This window comes from Mesocricetus auratus, unplaced genomic scaffold, assembly GCF_017639785.1.
Source record: "Mesocricetus auratus isolate SY011 unplaced genomic scaffold, BCM_Maur_2.0 Super-Scaffold_100027, whole genome shotgun sequence".
In the NCBI taxonomy this organism is placed as follows: domain Eukaryota; kingdom Metazoa; phylum Chordata; class Mammalia; order Rodentia; family Cricetidae; genus Mesocricetus; species Mesocricetus auratus.
Window position 1 is genome coordinate 4,914,103 of NW_024429208.1, and position 27,586 is coordinate 4,941,688.

The following is a 27,586-nucleotide window of genomic DNA, read 5'->3' on the forward strand; positions in this document are numbered from 1 at the left end:
TTACTGATCTGGTATTAACAGTTTATGTCTGGCAATGGGTGTGGAAGTCAGAGAGCATCTTATGAGTGGGTTTCTATCAGGCTTAGCAACAGACAGTTTTTTATCTGCTGGATCACCCTAATTGGGAATTGTCTTGGAATTACCAGGAGCTTGTATGTACCTTGTCTGAACATACTAGGAACTACTCTTTGAGGGTATGGGATTTCACCTAGCTCACGGTCACTGCAGGTCATTACTGTGACATCAGTCACAGAGCAGGGGAATGTTGTCTTGGTTTTTCAAGTTATCAGGTTTTTTGTTTTGGGCTTATTTTAGATTTACTTGTTTCATGTGCCTGAGTGTTTTGTCTGTATGAAGAACATATGCATACCACATGCACACGTATGTAGATGGCTGTGAGGGTAAAGGTGGTACTAGACTAGAGCAGAACCGGGCCCTGTGCTCTTTCATTAACTCCACTGCCTCAGACCCAGCTTGGTTTTGGTGCTGGGACTTCTGCATCCGGGGTCAGGTTGTTGGTGGGATCCGTTTATCTGCAAATCCTTTCATTGTTGTAAAGGGAGTGTCTGCAATGCTGAGGCAGTCCTAGGGATCAGGTGTCCCTTTCGCCTGCTACACTGGTTTGATCCCCAGTGCTCCCCTGAAATTAGAGTAACGGCTGTAAAGCAATCACTGCCAAAGGGCAGTGTGCAGGGAGCACGAAACCTGTCTACCCTATGTGTTAATGAGTGAAGACCCAACCAAGCAGACTCTACACCAAGTCAAACCTGCATTATCTCCAAACCACAAGCATGCAACTGCTACACAAAAGAAAAGAGCAAGCTAGCAAACAAAAATCCCCACACCAAAAAAACATACAAAAAACCCCAAGCTGTCTGAAAATCCTATAAAATCCCATTACTGAACGCCAAATGTAGCAAATTGAAGATTGAGAAGTGAGAACTAATAAGCAAGACGCAGCCAGGCCAGACAGTGTGTGTTCAAGCTGGGGCACAAGCACTGTTCGCTGAACGGAAGGGTTAGGGTTTGGGGACATTTCAGCAGAGATGTAAAACAAGGGATAGGGAGATGGCTAACGCAGACCTGCGTGTGACCCCACAAAAAGACAGGCAGGGGACACAGGAGGATTTCTGGGGAATCACATGCAGGCCAACCTCGCTGAAGAATGAATGGCTAGGTTCAGGTTCAGCGAGAGACCCTGAGTTAAAGGAGGGCTGTCCAGGACAGAAAATACTGTAGGGTCGGGTGTTGCAGTGCACACCTTTAACTGATATGGGATGTTCTGTATGCTGTGAATATGTGTTGCTTTTATTGGCTGATAAAGATGATTTAAACAGTGGTCATGCAGAATATAACTAGGCGGGAAATCCAAACAAAGATGCAGAAAGAGGGAAGGCGGGGTTGGAGAGAAGCCGTGTAGCCGCTGGAGCATTACTGGTAAGCCACAGCCTCGTGGCGATATACACATTAATAGAAATGTAAGAGTTAGACAGTAATGATGTCTAAGCCACTGGCCAAACAATTAATTAATATTGGCCTGAGTGATTTCATAAGCAGCTTTGGGGACCCTGCGGGGGTAGAAATAAACCAGTCCAATGGAACTGTAGCAGCTGTGAGGCAGGAGGATGATCTCAAGTTGGAGGGCAGCTGCATATAGCCTGGTCCACAGTGAGACACTATCTTAAAACCCTAAAATAGCCGGGTGTGGTGGTGCATGCCTTTAAGCCCAGCACTCTGGAGGCAGAGGCAGGAGGATCTCCGTGTGTTTGAGGCCAGGAGCCTGGTCTACAGAGTGAGTTCCAGAACAGCCAAGGCTACACAGAGAACCCAACAAGCAAAAACTTGTTTAACTACATATAAAAGATACCACATAGCAAACAAACTACTAATAAAAACACATAATTACATATGTTTTGAAGGTTAATATGGCAATGTTCATCAAAACCTACTGAAATTTGGGCCAGCTGCTCACACAGACACCTTCATTTAAGAGCTCGAGGAGGCAGTGACTGACTGGGACACTCAACCACACAGCCAGCCGACTGAATCCCATACCAATCAATGGTGAATAAAATGCTAAGTGACATTAAAAGGTTACAACTTTGAAAATAAATGCTCACTTTGAGAATGGAGCTGTGTGTGTGTGTGTGTGTGTTGAACAGGGGCTCCAAGGCTGTCAAGGCAAGGAAGGGTCACACAAGCAGACATGACTAACCCTGACTGGGGAGGCGCTCCACCCTGATTTGCTTCACATTATACCCTCCTTCCTGTTGTAATTACATTCAACGTTTCCAAAATAAAATTAAAAGAAAAAATGAAACAATCAGTAAAATACAGCACATCACTGCATGTGTCCTTTCTAAATCACTGTCCCTCGCCTGGTCATCTGAAATACAATGAAGCGATTGCGACTTACCACCCAGCAGGCGTTTCCCAGATCGGCGATCTTCACTTTGAGTTTTTCTGCATTTTTTGGCTCAAGGGGATTAATAAGAAAATTTCCAGCAGTGGATTTTCCTACAGACAACAGCCACTATCAGTTAAAAGAGTTAAATGAACACAACATACCTTAAGGGAAACAAATGTCTCCAAGTTAAGATTTAGATGACCCGAGAAACTTCTCAGGAAGCTTTCTTTGTAAGACTCAAGTTTCTCTCTTTGCTTTTTTGCCTTTTAGAGATAGGTTTCCCTGTACAGCCCTAGCTGTCCTGGAACTCACAGAGATTCACTGCCTCTGCCTCGCAAGTGCTGGGACTAAAGGTGTGTGGTACCCCGTACGCTAAGACTCAAGCTCCTAGAGCATAAAGCCCCTGTAGATGACCGGGATGCTCTGTACCCATCTTACAGTTAGCCACAGATTTACACACGGGAGTAACCTGGACAACTGCTACCTGGAGATGTAGCTCGGGGGTAGATTTTGCTCAGACCACACAAAGTCTGCCCAACCCCACTCCTAACACTGTAACGAACACCCTTGTCTCCCTATGGGGAAAACAAGCAAACAATAAAAAAACCCAGACGCCTGCTGTAAAAATGCAGTTTGCCTAGGAATCCAGGAGCACACTGTGCATGGCAGGGCAGGGGGTACCTTTGTTGTCCAGTGGTCCATTATGCTCCTGCTCATCCCCAGAAGGTATGTCTGCCCGAATGCTCTCTTGAAGTTGACTGATGTCCTGTTCACTGAGTGACTGGTCTACAGTGGACTGGCACACCATGGTCTCTGACACCTCAGAGGGCAGAGGTGTGCAACAGTCTGATTCTGGAGATGCACTGCTGTCTCCATTTGGGGTGGTTAGGAAACCAGGTTCCTGCTTCAGAGTGTACACCTCACAGTCATTAGCATTGTGGAGATCCTCTTTAAGCCTCAATGTTTCATTATTACTGTTTTCAGTGTAATTAACGATTCCAATTACTCCATTGCAATTAATTTCTGTGGCAACACCCTCTACAGCACGTTCCGTGAGGGTCTGATCCTGACCACTGGAACTCGAGTCTTCTAAGGAACAAACAGAAAAGGATGCGTGTGTGTACATGGTGGTCAACAACAGACACTTCTCACAAGCTTAAAACAGTCTAGTTCTTACTGAGTGACATACAACAAGACAATAGCCCTCTGACACCTACTGACGGAAGGACAAAGATCTCATCCTTACCCAGTAGCTACAAAGTCCATCTCCACCTCCAGAGGAGAAAGCAACATGTCACACTTACTATCACCTGCCTAGCTAGCGTCATAGTAAGATCTGAGATCTGACTCTTACAGGACACCCCCAGAGATGAGCTGCACACATGAAACCACACATTACATAACAGCGATAAACAGATGCTCAGGTATGCCATGAAGCCATTGTTGCAACGCTCTAGTTATACCAAGTTTCTCTTGGGTCATTTTATTAGGTGGGTTCTCTGTCAAGGGTCTTTCAACAGGACTCTCTGATTCTTCTTGCTTGTTAGGTCTTTTTTGCCCAGGGCCCGACTCTTTCTCCATTTCCTCAATTTCCTGCATTCGCTTCTCTAGTAATTCTGCCTGGCGCTTCTGCTTCTTCTTCAATTTCTTCTTCTTATTCTTTGACATTTTGTCAGCCTGGGCGGAGATTACAAACAGATAAGGCCTTCAGGTGGCTAACCCATTACCCCTGGTTGGAGACAACTGATAACTTTAATTATTTCCTAACTCCACTCTTTCCCTAGTGTCCATTAATGTGAATCTGCAGAACTGTTATGAACTTAACAAAATGACACTAACAACCAAGTCTCCATCTTCTGTGCAGTCTGGGGGCGGGGTCACTTGGGACACCTCTATTCACAGAAGCCTCACCAGTATACAAACTCGCTGACGGTACGATGAGATTTATCGGAGGAAATCATGGAAGCGCAGGAAATGGTCCTTTTCTTTGGTTTGCACTCTAAATAAACTACTACCGTCCATGTCACGCCCGTGCCCAGCACCCGGAAGTCAAACACAGACGAGCTGCATGCTCATACTTACTGGTTTCGGTTGCGGAGCAGTGCTGACTGTGAAGAGAAGAGAGAGAGCACGTAAGGGTCCAGGCACAGCTGCCGGGCGAAGGCTCACGCCCTCAGAAACCACGTACAGAAAGGGGCCAAACCTTAGTTAAGGTTTCTCACAGCAGCTCTTCATTCATTCATTCATTCGTTCGTTCACTTACTAAGCCAGGGTTACTCTGTAACAAATAGCTCTGACTGTCCTGAAACTCACTCCTGCCTCTGCTAGGACTAAAGGCCTATACCACAAGTACCTGGCATAAAGAGGCAGGGTCTCACTATGTAGACCGGGCTGACACAAAGCTGGTCTCAAAACCATAGTTTGCTTCCCCTGTTTGCTGAAATTAAAGGCATGTGCCATCTTGTCCGGATTGTAAAACTAAAACTCTCTCCACCAGAACCTATTGACCCAGAGCCAAGATCCTATTTAATCCCACAACTGATGCTGCTCACACCAGCGCCTCTGCTCTCCATGCCCAGGGTTCCCACCTCGTCATTCGCTTTTGCACTCGTCAGTTTTATAAAAAGTATAGCCATTGTTCCACATATGGACGAGGCTGGGGGGGGGAGCGCTCTGTGCCACAATGTATGGGGGTCAAAGGACAACTCTATGGAGTCAGTTCTCCAATTTCCCCTTCATGCAAACTCATCACCAGGCTTGCACGGCATTACCTGATGGGTCATCTTGTTGGCTCACTTTGAGTTTTAAAGGTGGCATCAAGAACTAAGTAACCGCCGGGTGGTGGTGGTGCACGCCTTTAATCCCAGCACTCGGGAGGCTGAGGCAGGCGGATCTCTGTACGTTGGAGGCTGGGCTGGACCGATAGCCTCCAAAAAACATTACAGAGAAACCCTGTCTCGTAAAAACAAAACCAAAAAAAAAAAAAACAAAACCAAAAAAAAAAAAAAAAAAAAAAAAAAAAAAAGAACTAAGTAACCACCACATGGAATGTTACAGTTACCAGTATAGCTTAGGTGTGATGTTTCATCTTCCTCCCAAAGCATTTGTAACTGTGGTTTGAGGGCATGACAGAAAATTCATCCTCTTTTCATCTTATAAAACTGAACCCTACTCAATGTCGGTAACTGAGCATGTGTGAGCACCAAGAGGTAAATACATAAAAACAGCCACCCAAGGAGCAACCAGGGTCACACACACTGCTACAATCTAGGCGAGGAGGAGCCTGAGGCAGAAAGATCAGGAGCTCAAATTTTTCCTAGGCTGTTGTATGACAATACTCCTAAAATTAGGGTCAAGAACACAGTTTGGCAGGGGTAAAGACACGAGCTACTGAGTCTAAGAACCTCGATCTGACCCCCAGGACGCACATTGTGCAAGCTGACCCAACGTTCACAGGCACAAAAGCTACCCCCAAGTAAAGAAATTCAATAATGAAAAGCGTGCCAAATAAAAACACTTTAAAACAACAAATTTTATCTAAAAACAACAACCTGCCGGGTGTTGGTGGTGCACACCTTTAATCCCAGCACTCGGGAGGCAGAGGCAGGCGGATCTCTGTGAGTTCGAGGTCAGCCTGGTCTACAGAGTGAGTGGAGGACAGCCAGGGCCACACAGAGAAACCCTGTCTTAAAAACCAAACAAACAAACAAACAAAAAACAAAAAAACCAACAACAACCCCTCACTCTCTACCAATTAGAAGAAATACTTATGTCTTTTGAACGTATCTTATCAGCAAGTGAGCAGCATTCCACTGTGCTGGGACCAAATAAAAACAGAGATTCCTCTTGCAGTTTTGATGAGCCAAGCTCAGCCACGTACCTGCAGACCCAGAAGGAGGTGGGGCTCCAGACCGCTGCCATTCCGTGGCTTCTGCAGCCAGTCTCCGAATGTATTGGTCATTCACTGACAACAAGATGTTTTCTGGTTTGATGTCAGTGTGGATGATCCGGCACTTGGTGTGTAAATAATCCAGACCCTGTAGCACCTGAATGGGAATAAAACAGAAGCCACATAAATAAAAAGCCCAAGTTTTCCTGGGGGTGGGGAGTGGCAAGATGGAGAACTGGGAAATGGCTGGGCTGCTCTTCCAGAGGACACAGGTTCAAGTCCCAGCACCCACATGGCAGTGCACAGCCACTCCAGTTCCTGGGGATGCAGAGCCCTCTTCTGGCCTCTGCCTACACCAGACTTACAGGAGATACACAGACATGTAGACAAAACACCCATAGACACAGACACACACACAGAGCGCGCCCAGGTTTACATCTGGCACTAGGGATCCAAACAGTACACTGTGTTGCACTCGAGTGGCAGGCACTTTCCAAGTGACTCAGTCCTTGATTCTAGACTAAGAATTTTGTTGAGCACATGAAGACACCTGATATTTTTATATAAAAAGATCCTATAAGCCAGGTGTGGTAGTGCTTGCTTTAATCTCAGCACCCAGGAGGCAGAGGCCTGTGTGAGTTCAGGGGCAGCAGGGTCTACACAGTGAGACACTTCCCAGAGACAGAGGGAAGGGAGGGATCCCACCCTCACAACGATGATCAACACACATACTTGCTGAATAATTTTTTTGACACAAGGCAGCGGAAGTCCCTGATAGTTGGACTTGATGATCCACTTGAGTAGATGATGGCCCAAAACTTCAAATACCATGCAGATATCTGGGAGCTCATTAAGGAGGAAAAGGACGGCACAGAGAGCAAGCAAGACATGGACTCCAGCAATGAAATGAACCCGTCAGTTTTCTCTTCTGCCAGTCACCTTGAAAACACAAAGCTGTCACCACTGACGTGACAACACGACACATACTGTGATGCAGGCCGGGAGGGGACTGAAATTGTCCACATTAATGTACTCAGGGGGAGGAAGGCAAACATGGGTGTGGTATTAAACAGTCAAGCACCAGGCATGGGCAGACTCAGGCTTCTTCTAGAATGACTGTGATAACACTCCACACTCACAGGCTCAAGGTACGAAAACCACATTCCTCCTTAGCAACAGAGACAAAGTACAACACTTCACTGAAATGTGGGAAATGCCAACATGTTCTTCTGTGTCTGCAGTGGTATGGAACATACCCAGCGTTTTGTGAGAGCCAAGTGCTGTAGCACTGGACCACCCCTCCCCCACCAACATAAAAACAGGATGAACTCAATGTTTACCCAATACCCACTGCTCTACCCTTCATGCCTGTGGCAGTGCAGAGGCTCCTCACAGGTGGCTGTACAGCAATGGAGGAGCAACAGAAGCCACCTGCTCATAGGACTGTGCTTCTTACTGCCTGGCCCGGACTTCCTCCACTTGGGGTGAGTGGGAGCAGCACCATTCGGAGGAATGTTATAAGTTAACACCGTACTTGAAAATGAAAACAAACACATGCCTAGAGATCAAGGAGGGGCAGAAGAAAGTTTTCTAGAGAAACAGTGACAACAGAAACAACATTCCTGTTTCCAGTCACCACCTGTAAGCCTGCAGGTACACTAGACCAACGTGGGCTCTCCTCACAGATGACAGCAGTTTATGTAAGGAAAAGGCTCCTTAACAGCAGGGCGGGTCTCACTGATTGAGCACAAACGAGTCACAGTATCTGCGGATCCAGTATGATAAAGAACACACATCACTCACGGTACAATGGACAGAAACTGACTAGCCTCAGAAAATAACCAGGTAGACATAAATTAAGGGATGAAACGAGCAGCCTTTTATTTTTAAACAACTTCGGCCAACAGGGACTACCTGCCCAATTCAGACATAAAACACTTGACAGTGGGCAACTGGGCAACCAGGGCAGTAGTCCCCAAAGAAGAAGTCTTGATAATCTAGCAGCCCCTGGACTGCAAATCTGGAGAGTTCCAGGCAGCAACAACTCACAGAATAAGGCGCCCAAAAGCTAGGGCACCATGGTGGAGGTGCCTTGATGCTTTCCTTCCCTGGCACCGGTGAGGAAATGGGGGAGGCTGAGTAGGGCAGCGACCCGTTTCTACACCAGATCTGGAGCACTGTCCTCACAAGAGCCGAGAAATCCAGTCACAAGGTCTAGGATACAATATTCAGAAAGAGCCAAGTGACGGTAGTGGTGTATGCCTTTAATCCCAGTACCTGGGAGGCAGAGGCAGTTTGAGACCAGCCTGGTCTACAGAGTTAGTTCCAGGACAGCCTCCAAAGCTACACAGAAACCCTGTCTCAAAAAACCAAAAACTATTCAGGAAGGTGCTAGATGGTGGTAGTGGACACACCTTTAATCCCAGTACTTGGGAGGCAGATCTCTGTGAGTTCGAGGATTGCCAGGGCTACACAGAGAAACCCTGTTTCAAAAGAGAGAGAGACAGAGACAGAGACAGAGAGAAAATATTCAGGAAGGCCCTGACAAAATATAAAGGGAAATGGTCACTTTTGGTCCAAGCACTATTGGATCCAATCATAAAAAGAGTATTTTAGAAGGATAAAACTATTGCATCCTAGAGTAAATTCCAAAGACTTATAGGAATGTCAATGTCAACAATGTGTATAGCACACAGCAGGAAGCAAAGGTGCAGGAAAACAGCTACAACTAGAATATCAATGACTAGTCCTAACCCCTAACCCAAAATTGACTCAGAACCAGAGAAGCCAGAGCCAGCAGACAAGGCTATGGAAAGTTCAAAGTTCAAAACTGAAGGGTGCAGCTGAGAGGGCAATGCTGGCACAAGCACGCAGTGTCCTGTGGTGCGTCCTCAGCACCGTCTACACCAGACACCGTGCTACACACCTAGAGTCCTGGAACTCAGGCGCAGGCGGGAGGGTCAGAAATTTTAGTGCCGTCTTTTGAGCTGAAGGACAGCCTGGTATATATGTATGAATGATACATGAGACACTGCTCAAAAAAGAAAAAGAAGTTAAATAAAAACGTACAAATGTGGACTATAAGAAAAATAATCTCATTAATAAAGGGATGTTAACAGGCTGGTTTGCAGGGAGTGAGTATAAAGGCATCAGCTGCTAAGATCTGAGTATTTGCAGGCTAAGTAGTGAGAAGCCAAGGCTTGGTTCTTAAAAAGCATGACTAGAATGAAGATTACCGCTCAACGCAGGGCTGCGCCTGGTTCATTAGGAGCTGAGCACAGGACTGTCTAACAGAGACAAAACGTCAACCTAGTTTAATGAAGGGGATGGACAGGCCTGTGAGGTCTGAAGGACAGGAGAAGACTAAGGGAGGGCAAGGGTCACGCAAGTCAGGCATGACTGTATTTTCATGTAAGGTGCAGTGATGTGTGCCGGAGTCACAGGGCATTACTGAGGGGTTATTTGAAGGCAAAGAATGGTGAAGGGGCTGTCAGGCGAGAGCCAGTCTGCTCCAGTAAATCACACGTCATATGAGGGACAGAGGACAAAAGGCTAGGAGACCGCTGCTCCTCAGATGGGACCTGCCTGCACGGCAGAGCCCCACTGATGGAACTCCAAGCAGAAGGACTTCAACCCTTGGGTCTCTGTAAGGGCAGAGGACGCACAGCAAAGCTGCCATTCTCCAAATAGGCTGGCAAAAAAATACAAAAGCTCCACTGAATTCCTATATAGCCAACTACCGTCAACTGAACAAGATTGTCCCCACAGGCTCACACATCTGCACGCTCAGTCCCTAGCTGGGCTGTCTGGGAAGGATTAGGAGGCCAAGTGTCTCTCTCTCTGCCATCTGAGGATCAGGACGTAAAGTTCTCAGCCACTTCTCCAGCAGCGTGCCTGACCACGTGCCACCATGACCCCACCACAGTAATAGACCAAGCCTCTGAAACTGCAAGCAAGCACCTGATCACTAAATGCTTTCCTTTATAAGAGCTGCTTTGGACACGTGTCTCTTCAGAGCATTAGAACTTGAAGACACTGACACCTTGGCAAATGGTAACAGAAACAGTCACCCGATGCAGGAGGTATTGCTAGAGGCCTGGAAAGGTTTGCATCACCAAATACACCCTCCAACAGGAAGCTGAAATTTCATCACACAAATACTGGTTACTGCCGGCCAATTAACAAATGAGGGTTTGTGTTTGGTTGACAGTCACTAAGGTGTCTATATCTCAAGAATGATTATGTAGGTCAATGGTCATGGTTAAGTTCAATAGGAAAATTGTAATACATAATTTATTCAATAAGTCCTATTTCCATTTTAGGTTTTATTTCCCTTCAGCTTGGGGCAGGCTGTGATGTAAGGTGACAGGTGTGACACTGAGAGCTCGCGGAGGCTGTTTTTCAGAACAGCCTTTGTGATTGGGCAGACAGTAGTGCCGTTCAACTTACGCTACACGGACAACACTGGAAGCACATTCAGGGACATGGGGCTCACATTTAATGTTGGACATTGTGACGGAACTAGTTCTAACTATGCATTCTGAATTATGTTAGTAATTCATGAGGGGCGATACCACTGTACAGCTTCACATAGTCACAGGAGGTGACAGGGTGTTAGTTATTTGTTAGCTTTCTTTCATTTGAAGACAGGGTTTCTCTGTGGCTTTGGAGGCTGTCCTGGAACTCGCTCTGTAGACCAGGCTGGCCTCAAACTCACAGAGACCCACCTGCCTCTGCCTCCTAAAGGCGTTGTTAGCACTCTTATGTTGCTGGAACCATTTGGAAAGTGACGAGGACAGTAAAAGGGAGCGTGGCCAGCAAGAGGGAAGGAGTGTGCACTGGCGCATATCTTCCAGTCTGAAGCTCACCCTGTGAGTCTGTACAGTGAGCTCTGGGTCAGTCAGGGCTACAGAATGAGACTTAAAGCTTGACTATTTCGAGCTGGGCATTGGTGGCGCACGCCTTTAATCCCAGCACTCGGGAGGCAGAGGCAGGCGGATCTCTGTGAGTTCGAGGCTGGGCTGGACCGATAGCCTCCAAAATACAAAGAAACCCTGTCTCGAAAAACCAAAAAAAAAAAAAAAAAAAAAAAAAAAAGTAAATAGATGGCTGGTGGTGGTGGAACTCACCCCAGCACTCGGGAGGCAAGAGCAGACTGATCTCTGTGAGTTCGAGGCCAGCCTGGTCTACAAGAGCTAGTTCCAGGACAGCTTCCAAAAGCCTCAGAGAAACCCTGCCTCGAAAACAATAAAAAAAAAGCTTGAATATTCCCGTTTGATTTTGTGTAATAACTGAGGCACATCTAAATGCTAGAAATAGTTTTACAAACTACCCTTTTCTTTGAGACAGAGTTGCCCTGGAACTCACTATGGCCTCAAACTCTCACAAAGATCCACCTGCTTCTGCCCCCAAGTGGTGGGATTAAAGGTACATGCCTAGCCAAAAAATCTACAAGATTTAAAGCTGTAGTCTTACTAATTGGTAGTTTTATCGGTGGTAAGCACTGGTAATAACAGGGGGGAAAATCCCTAAAAAGTTGAAAGTTTTGATTCTGTCAAGGGAGTTTGAATTATGAATTAAATATAGTACTTTGGCTGGGGAATGGTAGCACATGCCTTTAATCCCAGCACTCGGGAAGCAGAAAAAGGTGAATCTCTGTGAGTTGAGGCCAGCCTGGTCCACAAAGTGAGTTCCTGGACTGCCAGGACTACAGAGAAACCCCGATTTGACCACCAACCCCAGAAAAAAAGTTACTTTGGGCCTTCCAAATGGATCACTGGCTTGGATTAGGGCTGGAGAGCCACCTGTCACCAATCCCCAGCTCCCTACGGTGGAAAGAACTTACCCCCCTACAGCGTGTCATGACATTTACATGTCTGCACGTGCAATAAGTTACTAGGCTGAGTCCTGTGGGCAGAACGATGGCAGTAACAGTCACCTGCTAATTTTAGATAGACAAGTATACATGGGGGTATATGCTCTATGACACTGCTTGAGAAGAAGCAGGCCTGAGGGGGCTGGAGAGATGGCTCAATAGTTAAGAGCACTGGCTCTTTTCCCAGGACCTGATTGATTCCTAGCTCCCGCAAAGCAGTTAGTAACCCTCTGGGAGGCTAGTCCCAAGGGGGGGTCCAGCGCCCTCTTCTGGTCTCCATGGGTACCACATGACATACACATTAAAGAGGGGCATGGCATGGAGGCTCACAGATACAGAGAACTACTTCATTAGTGGGTGCTGAACAATTGGTTTCAGATTTTCATCTCAGTACATTACTTCCACTGTGACAATGGCTGGCTGTGGCTCACTGCACATCACATGTAGCTACCCTTAAACAAGATTTTACAATTTCTTCCAAATCCAAACTGAGACTCGTTCAGTCTCTTCTTATGATAGGATATTGTCACTCCATTTACATTCTCTTTTAAGTATTTAATCTTTATGTGCATGTTGTTTCCATGTATGCATGTATGATTGTATATATGTGTGTATGTCGACCACATGGGTGTAGTGCCCAAGAGACCAGAAGAGGTCACTACACCTGGAGTTACAGGTGTTTGTGAGCCGCTATGTGGGTGCTGGGAACTGAACCTGAATCTTCCTGGAGAGCAGTAAATAGAGCTCTTAGCCCTGGCCTTCTCTAGCCCCCATTTAAGTCGTAAGCATCCACAGACACACCCAGTCCACTGCCCCTTTACCAAGGCCTGATGAAACAAAAAAAAGTACCTTAAAATTCTTGTATTACCATTATTTTTCATTTAAAAAAAAAAAAAAGGTGATGCTGTGAATTTCCATTTGAGACTAGCCCAGACTACATAGTGAGGTCAAAGTCAGGGCTACATGGTAAGTCCTTGTCTTTACTTAAAAAAAGAAAGGACTTCCCTTAAATGTCCTGTGCTCACCCTAGAAAGTCTAAGGCCATTTTTAGATCCTGACGTCCTGAAAAGGGGTGAGTAGAGCAATGTCCTCAAGAAGACTCAGTATTACTATTCACCTCCAACAAGCACACAGATGAGACTGAAGTTTTTCCTGACTGATTAAGAATAAGATGGTTCAGTGAGTCTCAGTGCTTGCTGACTGATTATCCTTTATCTTGAGTTCCATCCCCAGAGCCCATGCTGGAAGAGAACTGACTTCCGAGAGTTGTTTTCTGACACACACACTCATTCTCAGTAAAACTGAGGGCTGGAGAGGTGGCTCAGTGATTGAGAGCACTGGCTCCTCTTCCAGGATCTGGGTTCCATGTCCAGCACCCACATGGCAGCTCCCAACTGTCTGTAATTCCAGTTCCAGGTGACCTGACACCTCTTCTCATCTCTGCAGGCACTGTACACATGTGGCGCACACACATCACGCAAGCAACACATTCAGATACATAGTTTAAAACTAACAAAACTGAAAGAAGGTAAGAATTGAATTCATGAAGGATACGCGTTCCGTTAACACCTGATATTTTATCTAGTAAATAATAAAGTCATCTAGTAAATAATAAAATTGAAAGAAAGAAGGTAAGAATTGAATTCATGAAGGATACGTGTTCCGTTAACACCTGATATTTTAAAGTCATCTAGCAGCTGGACAACCATTTCTCCATTTGGATCATTTGGGTCTGAATTACGAACCTGTAATGGGAAGAACCAATGTTAGCACAAGTGGAGCAACACGGTTGTCAGTCAACAGGGAAGTTAACTGCTGTTACCCACGTCACCATAAAAAGGACAAGAAAGGCTTCTTCTGGTAAGGTAAACTTGTGTTTTCAGATATAAACCCAATCAACAACACTGCATTTGTTCTAGGCTAGGGGTTCTCAAACCATGGGTCCCTTTATTAAACCTCTATCTCCAAAAATATTTACATTATGATTCGGATGAGCAGCAAAATTATGGTCATGAAGTAGCAACAAAAATAGTTTTGTGAAGCGGGCGGTGGTGGTGATCACCTTTAATCCAGGCACTCAGGAGGCAGAGGCAGGCAGATCTCTGAGTTCAAAGCCAGCCTGATCTACAGGGTGAGTTCCAGGACAGGCTCCAAAGCCAAAGAAACCCTGTCTCGAAAAACCAAAACCAAAAACTAATAATTTTGTGGTTGGGAGTCAGCACAACATTTAGAACTGTACTGAAGGTCACAGCATTAAGAAGGTTGAGGGGGCTGGAGAGATGACTCAGCGGTTAACAGCACTGACTGTTCTTCCAGAGGACCTGAGTTCAATTCCCGGCAACCACATGGTGGCTCACAACCACCTTGAATGAGATCTGGTGCCCTCTGCTGGCCTGCAGGCAGAAGACTGTACACACACACACACACACACACACACACACACACACACACACACACACACACACACACACACACACACACACACACACACACACACTCAGGTTGAGAACCACTGCTCTAGGCTGTGTCTCTTTAGATAGTCTATGGTGCAGCCTTGGCCAGCTTCTAACTCAAGAGGTCCGCATGTCTCTGCCTCTCAAGTGCAGGGTGTAAGGGTGAGTACCACCACACCAGGCAGGCTATGTTTTTATAACAAAGTGGGTACTACAAACATACGCAACTTTTCTTCTGACACTCATGGCAGTGCTGTGTGCCACATAAAACATGCATACTCGTAAGTTGAAGCTAACCACTGAATTTATGCCTACGACATATAGGGAACAAATACCTTCATTTTCCTCTGACTCCAAGGAGCCCGAGTCTGCAGTAGCCTAATCTGCAGGCACCGTGGCCGCACGGAGACCTCTCACACTTACCGATTTCAGCAGCCGGATTTCATCTAGTGCTGTTTCTGTGTAATGTTCGGCACTTTTAACTACTTTCATCGCCACAAACTTCTTTCCCCTAAGAAAACAGACAATTCAGACTAAATTATCTGACCTTTACCTTTAAAGGTTAAAAATCTAATGATAACTGAGAAAATGAAGATAATTGTGCATCTAAGACAAAACGGCCAGGCTGAACTAAAAGAAGCCGTGCCAGGTAATCTCAGACACTGAACATCTCTGAGTTAACGGCCACCTTCTGATTATGGGGACAGCTAAAAACTACACCACAGTTAGGCAACTTACAGTAAAATAATTTGTCACTGGCCAGTCTAATTACCTGGAAATTTGACTTTATACTAAGAAGACAATGATTTTTCTATCAGACAGCATTAACATGCACACAGAGCTGAGCTGGCAGTGAGCCTGCTTTACTGGCAGGGTTTAATTTGTCCGTGTCTTGCCTCCGTGGTACAGCACTGGTGAGCTGACCATGCTTCTGTAGGAACTCGGGTCATAATGAAACCCATTATGTATAATCCGCATGTAATAAAATAAAAAGAAACTTAAAAAGGAGATCTAGAGACAGACCTAGATCACCTCTTAGAAGTCAAACAAAAACATCAAAGTTTATCTAATTCCTTCCCAGAGTCACGTAAACTTACTGAATATCCCATGATAACCACACTGTTGAAAAGTGTCCCCAGCCCAACTTTCGGATCACATGGTATCTCCCGTTAAATAGATCTCCGATTTTCACAAGATGATAACCTCCTGGAAGAGACGGGGAATCAGAGGAACCAGGACAAGAGCGCTCTCACCCTGTGTCCTGCAGCAGTCACGCACCATTTACTAACCTCTTCGAGGATCAGTTCAGCATGAGACCCTTCCCTAAAGTCACCAGCATCACTCAGCTTGATGAGGTCAGTCACAGCCCACAATACTGCTGGCCCCTCAAAACCCAACAGATCTACTACAAAACAGACAAATACTGGCCATCCCACATAAATGTTTAAATAATACTACTGATATAACTGAAAACCGTAAGTCAGTAAGAACTATTCTTCTAGATATAAGCCAACAGGGAGTTTCAGGCCAGCCACACAAATTGAGACCCAGCCCCGTCCTCCCTACCAAAGACAAAAATCAAACGAAAAAGAAAGCAACAGAAAGGCCGCCTCAGTGCACAGAGGATGCTTGCTGGGAAAAAGTTCATGCTCTCCTGGCCAGCACAGCTGACCTCTACGCCGTCTATCCTAAAGTCCTGGGGAGTCTCACAGGAACAAGAGGACAGCTGGATCTGACCACCCAGTTACATTCAGCCGCCATCACCATGAGAAAAAGGATTACACAGTATTTTTTAAAAATCTATATACCAGCTGAATGCGGTGGTGTCCGCCTATAATCCCAGCACATATAGGCAAGCCTGGCATAGAGCCTGCTCTACCAGGGGACCACACCTCAGACATTTTCCAAGGTAAACATGGACGACCACTTTCAAAGAAGAAAAAAGATTTTTCTTTTCCTAAATTTACTTTTATTTGTTTATATTTGGAGACAGGATCTATCTACATAGCTCTGGCTGTCCTGGAACTCACTCTATAAACCTGGCAGGCCTTGAGCTCATAGAGATCCACCTGCCTCTGCCTCTGCGCTGCTGGGATTAAAGGAATACACCACCCTGCCCAGCCTGGAAAAAGATTCTTTTTGAAGGGGCTGAGTGCAGGAGGACTCTGATTAGTAACTCTAGCAATGCCAACAAGTTTAAAACTTAATATAATGAGGAGTTGGAGAGATGACTCAGCAGTTAAGAACACTGGCTGCTTGCTCTTCCAGAAGACCTGCGTTTGATTCCCAGCACCTACATGGCAGATCATAACCGTCTGCAGCTCCAGTTGAAGGGGATCTGGCGTCCTCACACAGATAAACAAGCAAGCAAAACACCAATGAACATAAAAACATAAATTTATATACAAACTAAGAGCAAACACCATGTCCTGCATCTTAGCAAGCAGCAGAGAGCGAGGGGCGCACCCCGACATCTCCCACTGACCTTTACAGTAGTCATTGGGGTCTTCCTGCTCATCATCGTCGGACCCCAAAATCTCCTCCTCCTGCTCTGGGATGTCGCTCTCGGAGTGGGGTGCGGAGCCTCGGTGCTGTGTTTCAGGCCTGAGAAATGACATCACACTTTCACTCCAGCGGACAGCAGAGAGAACCTTAAGAGGTGTCACTACCAACCCCCACCCCGTATCAGAGGCAGCCTCAGAAAATGGAAGGTTAGCATGCCCAGAGTAACTAAGTTAGAGCTGGGAAAGGCATCAAAGTATTAATAACATCCAAACAGATCACTGAGAAAAATCACTAAATTCTCTTCACTCTGTAGCTTTAAATAAATATTTTTACATGCTTCAGAAACAAGTTCGTTCCCTGCTTTTTCTCCATGTCTACCGTCTCTCAGCTCATCATGGGGTTTCCCTCAGATATAAAACTACTTATTTTGGCATTCTATTAGCTTGTTTCTGAATTACACTACTGAAAAGAAAGAAGTTTCATTTTTGAGTATTTTATATTGAGAATTCTTTTCTAAAGTTATATATCGTAGAAAGGGGGTGAAACTTTCTCTCTTTGCATAAATAACGTGAAACACAGAAAATGTATTGAATCCACTGTGATACCCCCTACTCTGCATAATTTAATATTCTGTGGCATTTCCCTCTGTGGCACAGAGTGTTACACAGACTGTTTTAAAAAGGTTCAGCCGGGCTCGTTGGTGGCGCACGCCTTTAATCCCAGCACTCGGGAGGCAGAGGCAGGCGGATCTCTGTGAGTTCGAGGCTGGGCTGGACCGATAGCCTCCAAAATACAGAGAAACCCTGTCTCGAAAAACCAAAAAAAAGTAGCTGACCCCTGTTTGGGCTGGAGAGATGGCTCAGTGGTTAAGAGCACTGACTGTTCTTCCAAAGGTCCTGAGTTCAATACCCAGCAACCACATGGTGGCTCATAACCACCTTGAATGAGATCTGATGCCGTCTGCTGGCATGCAGGGAGAAGATTGTATACATAATAAAGAAATAAAATATTAAAAAAAAAAAGGTTCAGAATGAGCCGAGAGTTGGTGTCACACACCTTTAATCCCAGCATTGGGAGGCAGATGGATCTCTGTGAGTTCGAGGCCAGCCTGGTCTACAGAGAGAGCTCCAGGACAGCCTCCAAAACAACACAGAGAAACCCTGTCTTGAAAGGAAAAAAAAAAAAGGTTCAGAATGCTCGGGTTATCTGATGGGCTAGAAAATAGACCAGGCGCTCCTGCATTAAGGTCCTGATACCCTGAGCTGCTAGTCACAGAAGGCTTCAAGCTAGACAGCCAGGTAACCGCTATCTTTCTGCTGCGACTGTGATTGGGCTGCCGCCGGGGCTGGCTTCAAACTTGAGGGACCAAGCCATCTTCCTGCCTCAACCACCTGAGTGCCTTGTAACAACTGTCTTAAGCCACTGCATTTAGCTTTACTTTTAATAGCTGTAGGAAAAAAATAATCTGTTTTGACTACACCGCCCCCCCCCCAGAAGACATTAACAGGAAAAAAAGTTGAATACCAGTTACACGACACTGAGGCACAAACACCTTGGAGCAGGAAAAACATATGGTGAGCCGAAGAGTTAGCCGGAGTTGAAAGGCTAAAGAAGCAGGACTAGGTTTAAGGCATGAACCATGCTCAACTTCTGAATGCAAGCCAAGACACTGTAAGGGGTGTGGGGCAGCTCCCGGGCTGTGCGTGCTTAGTATGTCCGTCCTGCCAAAGTGATGACTGTGGCCATTTTCAAGCCCGTGTCAGGACTTAGGGGTGCTATGTCATGACCTCTATAACTTTCAAATCGTTCAACAAAAAACTCATCATTCAGCTTTACTCAAAAAGACACATAACGGGAAACCACCAAGTGATCATGAAAAGGAGAATCAGGGTCACTAAAAGGTACCAACATACACCCAACCCAGATCTCTGTCACTGTATTGAGAGACGGCAAATGCAAAACACATCACATGTGGATACAGAACCTGCCCTCAGTCACTGCTAAGGGCAAGAAACTTCTGGAAACTTTTGTACTTTGGCCACAAAGAGGCTTTCATAGATGCATGTGCTGGAAAACTCACATTCTAAAGTCCAAATACATACATATATATGGAGATGATATGGCAAAATGGCAGCAATTAGTGAATATGATAAATTATGGGTACTTCTAATCAGAGAAATAGAAACTAAAGTACTAAAATGCCATTTTCACATATCAGAATGTAAAGAGGAGCAACACTTTTTCACTGTGTGTCTGCCAACAAATAAGTGTGACTGGGGACATTCATGGCAGGTGTGTGGAGGTCAGAGGGCAACTTTCAGGGGTTGGTTCTTTCTTTAAACCACGTGAACTCTGGGAACTGACTGTAACATGAAAAATAAAAGACCCAGAGACTGATACTGGGGTTCAAACTTCAAGCTGAAGATTAGAAAAGCAAGGTAGCCGGTCACTAGCTCTTACGACCACCTCAGGTGGAATGGGCTGATCCTGCTGCCTCTCCTCAGCGTGGCTGGAGAACCCTGAGACTGAATGTCTCCTCTCCTCCATGGGGCTGGAGAATGAATCTGATACTGAGACCAGCTCCTGTCTTACACACTTCCCTAACGCTGGGCATAAGGCATGTGATCCCAGGTGCTGAGCTGTTTCTCTTCAGGACTGGATCACTCTTGGGTAGATCTGGGGGCCTTGGACTCACAGAGATCTGTCTTCCTCTCAACTTCTGAGTCCTAGGATTAAAGGTATGTACCACCACCTCCTAGCTTCTGGCTGCTCAGATTAAAGGTGTGTGCCTGGCTTCTATGGCTTGCAGCTGATTTTGCTTTCTGGATCTTGAGGCAATCTTTAATAAATCACAAATAATATGTCACCACAGACTGACCTCAAGCCAGCAGGCATGACAGCAAGTACCTTTACCTGCTGATCCAAACCCCAGCCCCAAAATTACTTTGTTCTGTAAAGGGTTCCTAAACAACTGGCTTTGTTAAGATTTAGATGAATTCATACTTGCTGTTTTAATTATATTGTGGTTATATAGGTAAGCATCCACTCTTAGGGAATAAATGGAGAATGTGAGCGTAAGCTGTTTCAGACTATCTCATAAATTAAGGTCTGTGTCTCAAGCATCCACACTTCCATGTCCTACAGACCAGGAGTGTACCCAATGCTGCCAGCTCCTCTGCCATTCTTTGCTAGAACAGCCTCACCAGGTAGCCCGGCTAGTCTGCCGGCCTCTGCATTCCACGGTACAAGGCCCACCATTCTCTGACCCAGGCTCATCATGCCTCTGCCAAGCAGCTTCCGGTCCACAGCAACAGGTGGCTGTGAGAGGGAGCTGAGCCATCACACTGGCTCCTCAAAAAGCAGTCTTTTAAAGACTCTTTGGCAACAAGGTTTGTTAAAATGTAGCAGCGCTGCAGAGGAGGTTGGCTGTCACAGCCAAGGTCTCTGGGCTCAGAAGACTTGGTCCTTGTCCTAGTTATCATAACTCCATGGCTCTGGGCTCAGACCTACTTTATGAAGGTCTGCTCAGTTAGTGGCATGCTTGCTTAGCACTATAAAGTCCTGGGTTCCATCCCCAACACCACATAAACCAGGCACGCAGGTACATGTAACTTTCAGGGCCAGTGTGGATGAGATCCATGAGGCCATTTCAAAACATAAACACATAAATTCTGTCACAGAGTCTCACCTGTAAACATGGCAGCTGAACAACCCTCTCTCACTGAATCTAAGGGACGAGAACCCCACGCTAGTGTCCAGACACGATCCCTGGGAGTGGGCACAGGAAACAGCCTGAAAGGGAGTAAGTGTGCCTAGGTGTGCCAGGCACTTTCTGGACACTGGAAATGCGCTGGCAGCAGAGAACACTGCCTTCTGTGTGCACATCTCCCATGAAAGAAACAAAGAAGCCCTCACCGGCAACCGCAGAGCCCCATCAAGGCCCCACTCTCCAAGAAACCCACATTCTCGTAGGACGGTGACTGAGAAGGGCTGCAGAGAAAGCTGAGTGGGTGAAGAAGAGTGTGCTCACACTTTTATAGCATTGTGACATTTAAGTAAGGAAGTACCAGATTTTAACCTGAAGAATTCGAAATGCAGGTTCCATAAGTCAAATTACATTCAGACAGGGAAGCTGATTTGCAGATACTATACTCTGGAATTCAGAAATGATTTCACTAAAGAAACTGGAGTTGGAAAGACAAGTCAGTGGTTAGAGCAACCTGGGCTTGGTTTCCTATACCCACATGGTGGCTCACTTCTAAGACTCTATCCTGGGAGTTGGAGAGATGGCTCAGTGGTCAAGAGCACCGAGTGCTCTTCCAAAGGACCCAGGTTCAAATCCCAGCACCCACGCAACACCTTTATACCAATGCACATAAAACCCACACCTACCCCAATCATTTATCTGATCTGAAAGTAAAGGGAGCTAACAGTGGGATAATTAATGCTACAAACTACTCATGGTGATTCCATTGTTGCCGGTGGTAGCGGTGCACACCTTTTAATCCTGGTGTTCAGTGGGCAGAGGCAAGTGGATCTGAGTTTGAGGCCGGCCTCAAAGAGAGCAAATTCCAGGATAGCCAGCTAGAACTACAGAGAAACTCAGAAAAACCACAAATAAATAAATAGATAAATAAAGTTTATGTTTGTTAACAGGCACTAAACTAGGGTAGTCCACTTACTGAAACATTGTGTCTCAAAATGGAAATACAACTTAGTGAAGAAAGCCAAACTTAAAAATACCACAAAGGAGAGCTGGAGAGATGGCTCAGAGGTTCAGAGCACTGACTGCTCTTCCAGAGGTCCTGAGCTCAATTCCCAGCACCCACATGGTGGCTCTATAAGGAAATCTCATGCCCTCTTCTGATGCCCACTGTATACATGATAAATAAATAAATCTTAAAACAAAGCAAAACAGAAGGGAGCATGCACCCTTTATGGGAACCGAGAACTGAGTTCCAGGGGTCATATATACTGGCTCTACTTACCCATTTTCCCTTATGAATCTTCAACGTAACAATCTACATTTATGGAAATAGATAAAACCACATCATCTTCCTTCCCAGCTAGAATGAGCATAAGCATTTTCCCAGCTCAATCACACAACCAATCACACTATAAGGTTATTTAACTGCAATGCAAGCAGTGAAAATTACTGTCACAGCCAACCTCCCAACCTAAGTAATGAAACAGGTGTGAAGCCGGGCGGTGGTGGCGCACGCCTTTAATCCCAGCACTCGGGAGGCAGAGGCAGGCGGATCTCTGTGAGTTTGAGGCCAGGCTGGACTGACAGCCTCCAAAACAATACAGAGAAACCCCTGTCTCGTAAAACCAAACCAAAACAAATAAACAAAAAACACCAAACCAAACCAAAAAGGAAGGGTGGAGAAGGAATTGTTCAAATAAGTAAGACAAGTCCACCTTCCCATAATCTTTCAGCACACAGACCAAAGGGCCTGCAGGGACTGCTCTGGAGGTAGGAGCACTGCCCTGGCAGCTCCAGGACATGGCACACTGCTCCAAGTGCCCGGGCTCTGGTTTTACAGGAACCCACAGCACCCACAGTCCATTCCTTCAGTACCACACCATGCCTGTGTTATAGGAGTGCACTTGAGAAGGCGCTGTGCAGTCCTGACCACCTTTCACTACTGCTGAAAGGTCAACAGTGAAAGGTATGTCAGACCAACTTTGTCCAAGGTCAGCCTGCAATCAGAACTCAAAATCAGATCTGCCTTACTGAGAAGACCAGACTATGGCAGGCCTTCCCAACAGCTTCCTGGCAGCTTACAGCTGCCAAACAGCCAAGGTGTGGGGAATGCAGGCAGGAACAGGGTCCAGTTACCTGGGTCAGGTGGGGTTTCTGACAAGTTAGTCAGAGAATTCAACTACTTGAAAAGAGGCTGTAGAAACTGGGGTGGTGGGGAGAGGCATACTCAGTAAAATAACCGCTAGATCTTTATTCTGTAATAACACAAAAGGGCAACACAGAAATAATTGAGAACCCAGACAACTCGAAGTTACCTTCAGTTATGCTTCAGTGTGAGCATAAGAGTAGCTTAAAACAAAGTAAAGTAGGTAAGCCTGCTTTTGAGAACAAGGGCAGGTGAGATGGCTCAGTGGATATGGGAGCTTGTCACCAAGCCTGAAGACCCAAGTTCAACCCCTGGAGCCTACATGGGGAAGAAGGGAACGACTTTTAAAAGCTGACCTTGGCCTACACAATCACACCAGGGCACTTGCACTCCAGCACACACGCGAGCGTGCACACACACTGCATGTTCAACCTAGACAATCCAAAGCATAGAATATCTGCCAAGTTATGTGACCACCCATACACATTCACCTGCCAAAGGACAGTTTGACCCAGACTAGTATCAAAGTAATATTCCATGTCTTAAGCAGGAAACAAAACAGGTGATTAGCCAGCTGGACATGATGGCTCAAGATCAGTAGTCCTATCATTCTGGAGTATGAGACAGGAGGATCACTGCAAGTTCAAGACCAGCTTAGGTTACAAAGTGAGAGTCTTGACTCAAAAGCCCTTTAAACCAATTATGGTGGTGGTGCAAGCCTTTAATCCCAGCAGTAGGGAGGCAGAGGCAGGAGGATCTCTGAGTTAGAAGTCAGCCGGGTCTACAGAGTGAGTTCCAGGACAGCCAGGACCACTTAGAGAAAAACCAAAACAATAAAATGAGAGCTCTTTTAAATGAATAAAAGCTTTTCTTCATTCCATCAAAAACACGTTATAAACACGTCCATGTGGCTTCCCCAGCAGGCACTGAGATCCCAATCAATGTAAGATTAAAAGCTACTTTTGGCTGAAGCACACTTTCAATCCCAGCACTCGGGAGGCAGATACAGGCGGATGTGTTAGTTCAAGGCCAGTCTGGTCTACAGAGTGAGTTCCAGGACAGCTAGGAAACCCTGTCTTGACAAAGCAAAACAAAGCAAACCTAGTTCTGAACATCCCTAAATAATCAACACAAGAACCTGAGCGCGCTCTCACACCTGCCGGCACCTGGGTCAAGCACTTACACAACCAAATTGTTTCCTGAGACACACAGAGGGGCAAGAGGTGATGGGCACTTACCACTCTGGCCCCACTCAGAGTCACTGCACGCCCTTCCCAAACACTAGGGAGCCTCCAAAATCAACACACCCGAGCCACCCCATGCTGGAACTGTCATTCCGCAAGGTGACCTCTAGTTCGTGTTACATTAGCGCAGGACCCAACTGGATGGTGCACAGCACAAAATATCAGGTAAGCGTCAAACCACAGAAAATAATGTGCCTGAGATCAAGTTCTGGGCAGAAAACTTTGTAAGACGACCTCAAAGAGCTTTTGCAACCGAATGCTAGTGCAAGAGCGTTCGCAATACGCTCACCTGCCTGGCTCGGTGTTGCAACGTTTTTACTCTTGAAGAGACAGGCAGGTGGGTCTCTGTGGGTTCGAGGCCAGCCTGGTCTACTTGGCAGACAGTCAACGCTACACAGAGAGACTCTGTATTCAAAAAAAAGCAAGACTTGCTGAAGCCCTCCCCTCCACCCGGCGGCAGTGCCCTCTGTTTTGTAATACCAACACCACTGAACGACCATCACACAGATCAGACCAGTGTGGCACTCGGTCCACCAAGCCAGAATCACCCAAACGGTAGCTATAATTAGTCCCCGCACATTGCTGCGCTAACTCCATTCGGAAGAGGACCTGATAACTCGCCGGCCGGCAGTGCACACCGTGGTCAGCCCGCACACTGAGAGGACAGCGACGCGCGTCGCAGACTTAGGAAGCAGACGGGGTGGGGAGTGGGGGGGGCACACTCCCGGCCTCCCTCCTCTACCCGAGCGAGCGTGTGGTTGGCAGGACCAAGAGCAAACGGACAAAATTCATTCAACAATTTCCTGATGGTCTAGCGTGCCGACCAACACGGGAGGCCAGTTAAGACGCTGCGGAGCACGGAAGGGAGAGCAGAGTTCACACGCAGGCAGGTAATGATTACCAGCTCCGGCCGCCGGCCCACACTTGGGCCTCCTCGGTGGAGTTGGGGAGCGGTGCCGGGTAGGCTCCGGTCCTTTCCAGCAGGTCCGGGGAGCTGCTAAGACCCGGGTCTGGCGCCTCAGCTCCCTTCCACATGGTTCCCCGAGGGCGATTCACCCAGCAGCCCAAGAAGCCATGTGTGGCGGGGTGGGGTTGGGGGGGAGCCGCCCGAACCCCGTGCGCATCCGAGGCGCGCAACCCGGGAGGAGGTCCCCGAGGAGACGCAAGGGGCGGGATGTTGGGGTACAAGACTCACTTCCTTTGGGCTTTGTCCTTCTTGGCCTTGGTCCTTTTCTTTCGGGCCTGGAGCGCGAGCACTGCGGGAGAGAAGGATGGATGAGGGGCCGACGCAAGAGGGAGGTGGGGAATGGCGCGAGAACGCGGGGCCGTAGGGCCTGCGGCTGCGGGCCGAGCGCGGGGCAGGCTGCCCGGGGTGCACGGCGGCCGCCAGTCTCGGCGCGCCCGCAGGGGCTCGGGCCGGCCATGAGGCCTCGCCACCCCGGCCTGGGGGCTGCGGAGCGAGGGGCGGGGACGGAGGGCGCCCGAGGACGCCGCGGCCAAGGGGCAAGCGGCGGGGGCGAGGCCGTTTCTGGGGGCCGCGGCGGCAGCTGGGAGACGCGCTCGGCGCCCACTCGGGGGCCGCCGTCGTTCCTCGTGGCGGAGGCCGCTCCGCCGCTCACCTTTCCGCTCCATGGCGAGACCGGTAACCGCCAGGCGCCTGCGCACTCGAGTGACGGCGACTCGGGCTCCCGCCGCGGCCCAAATCCCAGCTCTTCCTCCCGGCGCGCGCAGGCCCCGCCTCAGGGCCCGCCCAGCCCCGCCCCGCGCCGCGCGCGTGCGCAGTCCGCACGGAGCCTACCACCTGCTCCAGGGAGGAGCAAGGAAGGAAACCTGAGCGGAAACCTGGTTCGTTTGTGCCTGCTTTTAGCGGCCGGGCTGCAGCCAGCTGCGTTGAGAAGTTCTTGCCTCCTGATTCGGAAGGTTGGAGCCCCGCAGTCAGCCTGGAATTACCTCAGTTCCCCGGCCTACAAAACGGATTTAAGGCACTAAAGAAAATGGGAAAATATAATTGTACATGGACTCCCCCAGAACAAAGTGTAGGAGGAAACCCTATCGTCGTTTGAAAATAAAACTTGGCCCTGCAGCCCATGCCTTTAATCCCAGCTCTCCAGGAGCAGGTGGATCTCATGAGTTCAAGGCCCAGCCGAATCTACATAGCAAGTTCTAGGCCATCCGGGGCTATATAATGAGACCCTGTCCCGAAATACATTAATAAAAACTGGGTCAGCACGACGGCCCAGCAGGTAAAGCTTGACGACCCAAGTTCAAACCGTAACTCACGGGGTGGAAAGAGGGACCCAATCCCCACAGGTCGTCCCTCCAGCCTGCACGCAGGAACCATTGTACATGCAGCAACCGTCTTCCCCATAAATAAGTAAGCGTAATAAATTTTGAGAAATAAAAGCAAGAACTCCAAAAGTGAATTTTCCCTAAAAGCTTGAAGTTCAGAAGAACGCTTTAAGGGAAGGGGGTGCATGAAAACCCCATGTCCCCGACTTACCACTTTATCTTTTCAGGACATCGAAGGATTTACAGGGTGTTTGCATACTTTTCTAAGTGCGTGCTCTTATTTGATGTTGATGTCAACCCCAGGCCAAGGTAGTTATTATCTCCATTACACAAACATGGAGGACGTATGCTCAGTACCCTGGGTGTCTCAACCCAATGACTCAGTTATCACAGCCCGTATTTATTGTGAAGTAGGATCAGCAGGTATCTCTGAGGTGAGGGAAAGACCGAATCACAAAGCTCTCTGGACCCCCATATTTCTTCTCAAACATAGGCTGCGAGTGTTTCCATAAACATATAGGCAATGAAGCTGAATTTTATATACTTCTCCCTGTGTTACCAAACAGTCTTCTTTTGATCTTTTTTTGCTTTCTTTTCCTGTTTCGTTAGCATGTTTTTTTTTTCAATCATGCTCAGGCCTTAGCTTGCCTCTCTCTGTTGTAAAGTCATGTATAGTTTAAAGATAGGACTATGTTCTGAGAAATGTGGCACAAGGTGATTTTTGTCCTTGTGCAAACAGACGGTACTTGCCCAGAATATGGCTGCAAAGTCGCTTGGTAAAGCAGATGTTAGTGCTCTGGGCCAGCAATTAGGATAGTGGGGCAAGGGAATTGTGGCAGGTTCCATGCCACCCTGAGCTCCGCCCGGATCTGGGCTATGCAGTGAGACCACATCTCAAAATGAACAGATGCTGGGAGGTGGCTACAATTGGGTTCTCAGCACCCATATCCAGTGGTTCAGAGTGACTGCAGCACCAGGGGTTCCCACAACCTGGCTCCTTCAGGCGACCTCACTCAGGTGCGCAAACTCACAAATGCATATACATAAAAATAAATCTTAAAAAAAAAAAAAC

The 27,586-nt window shown here is 47.2% G+C and overlaps 1 protein-coding gene across 2 annotated transcripts in view; it reads right to left on the reverse strand.

Annotated features, from left to right (window-relative positions):
* The window catches only part of Srpk1 (SRSF protein kinase 1), a 36,285-nt gene extending 10,307 nt beyond the window's left edge, over window positions 1-25,978 (reverse strand). Inside the window, exons 1-12 of one of the 2 annotated variants that reach the window (XM_005084900.4) lie at window positions 25,845-25,978; window positions 25,421-25,481; window positions 17,110-17,228; window positions 15,722-15,830; window positions 15,048-15,135; window positions 13,829-13,916; window positions 7,029-7,135; window positions 6,288-6,453; window positions 4,490-4,515; window positions 3,871-4,084; window positions 3,089-3,496; window positions 2,417-2,517 (exon numbers count right to left, since the gene is read on the reverse strand). In XM_005084900.4, the coding sequence (XP_005084957.1) occupies window positions 2,417-2,517; window positions 3,089-3,496; window positions 3,871-4,084; window positions 4,490-4,515; window positions 6,288-6,453; window positions 7,029-7,135; window positions 13,829-13,916; window positions 15,048-15,135; window positions 15,722-15,830; window positions 17,110-17,228; window positions 25,421-25,481; window positions 25,845-25,857 (1,500 nt within the window). In that variant the 5' untranslated portion in view covers window positions 25,858-25,978. Of the gene's footprint in view, window positions 1-2,416; window positions 2,518-3,088; window positions 3,497-3,870; window positions 4,085-4,489; window positions 4,516-6,287; window positions 6,454-7,028; window positions 7,136-13,828; window positions 13,917-15,047; window positions 15,136-15,721; window positions 15,831-17,109; window positions 17,229-25,126; window positions 25,313-25,420; window positions 25,482-25,844 lie in introns of those variants that run through there. The other variant, XM_040732081.1, reaches the window with a different exon arrangement.
* Window positions 25,979-27,586: the final 1,608 nt, after the last annotated feature.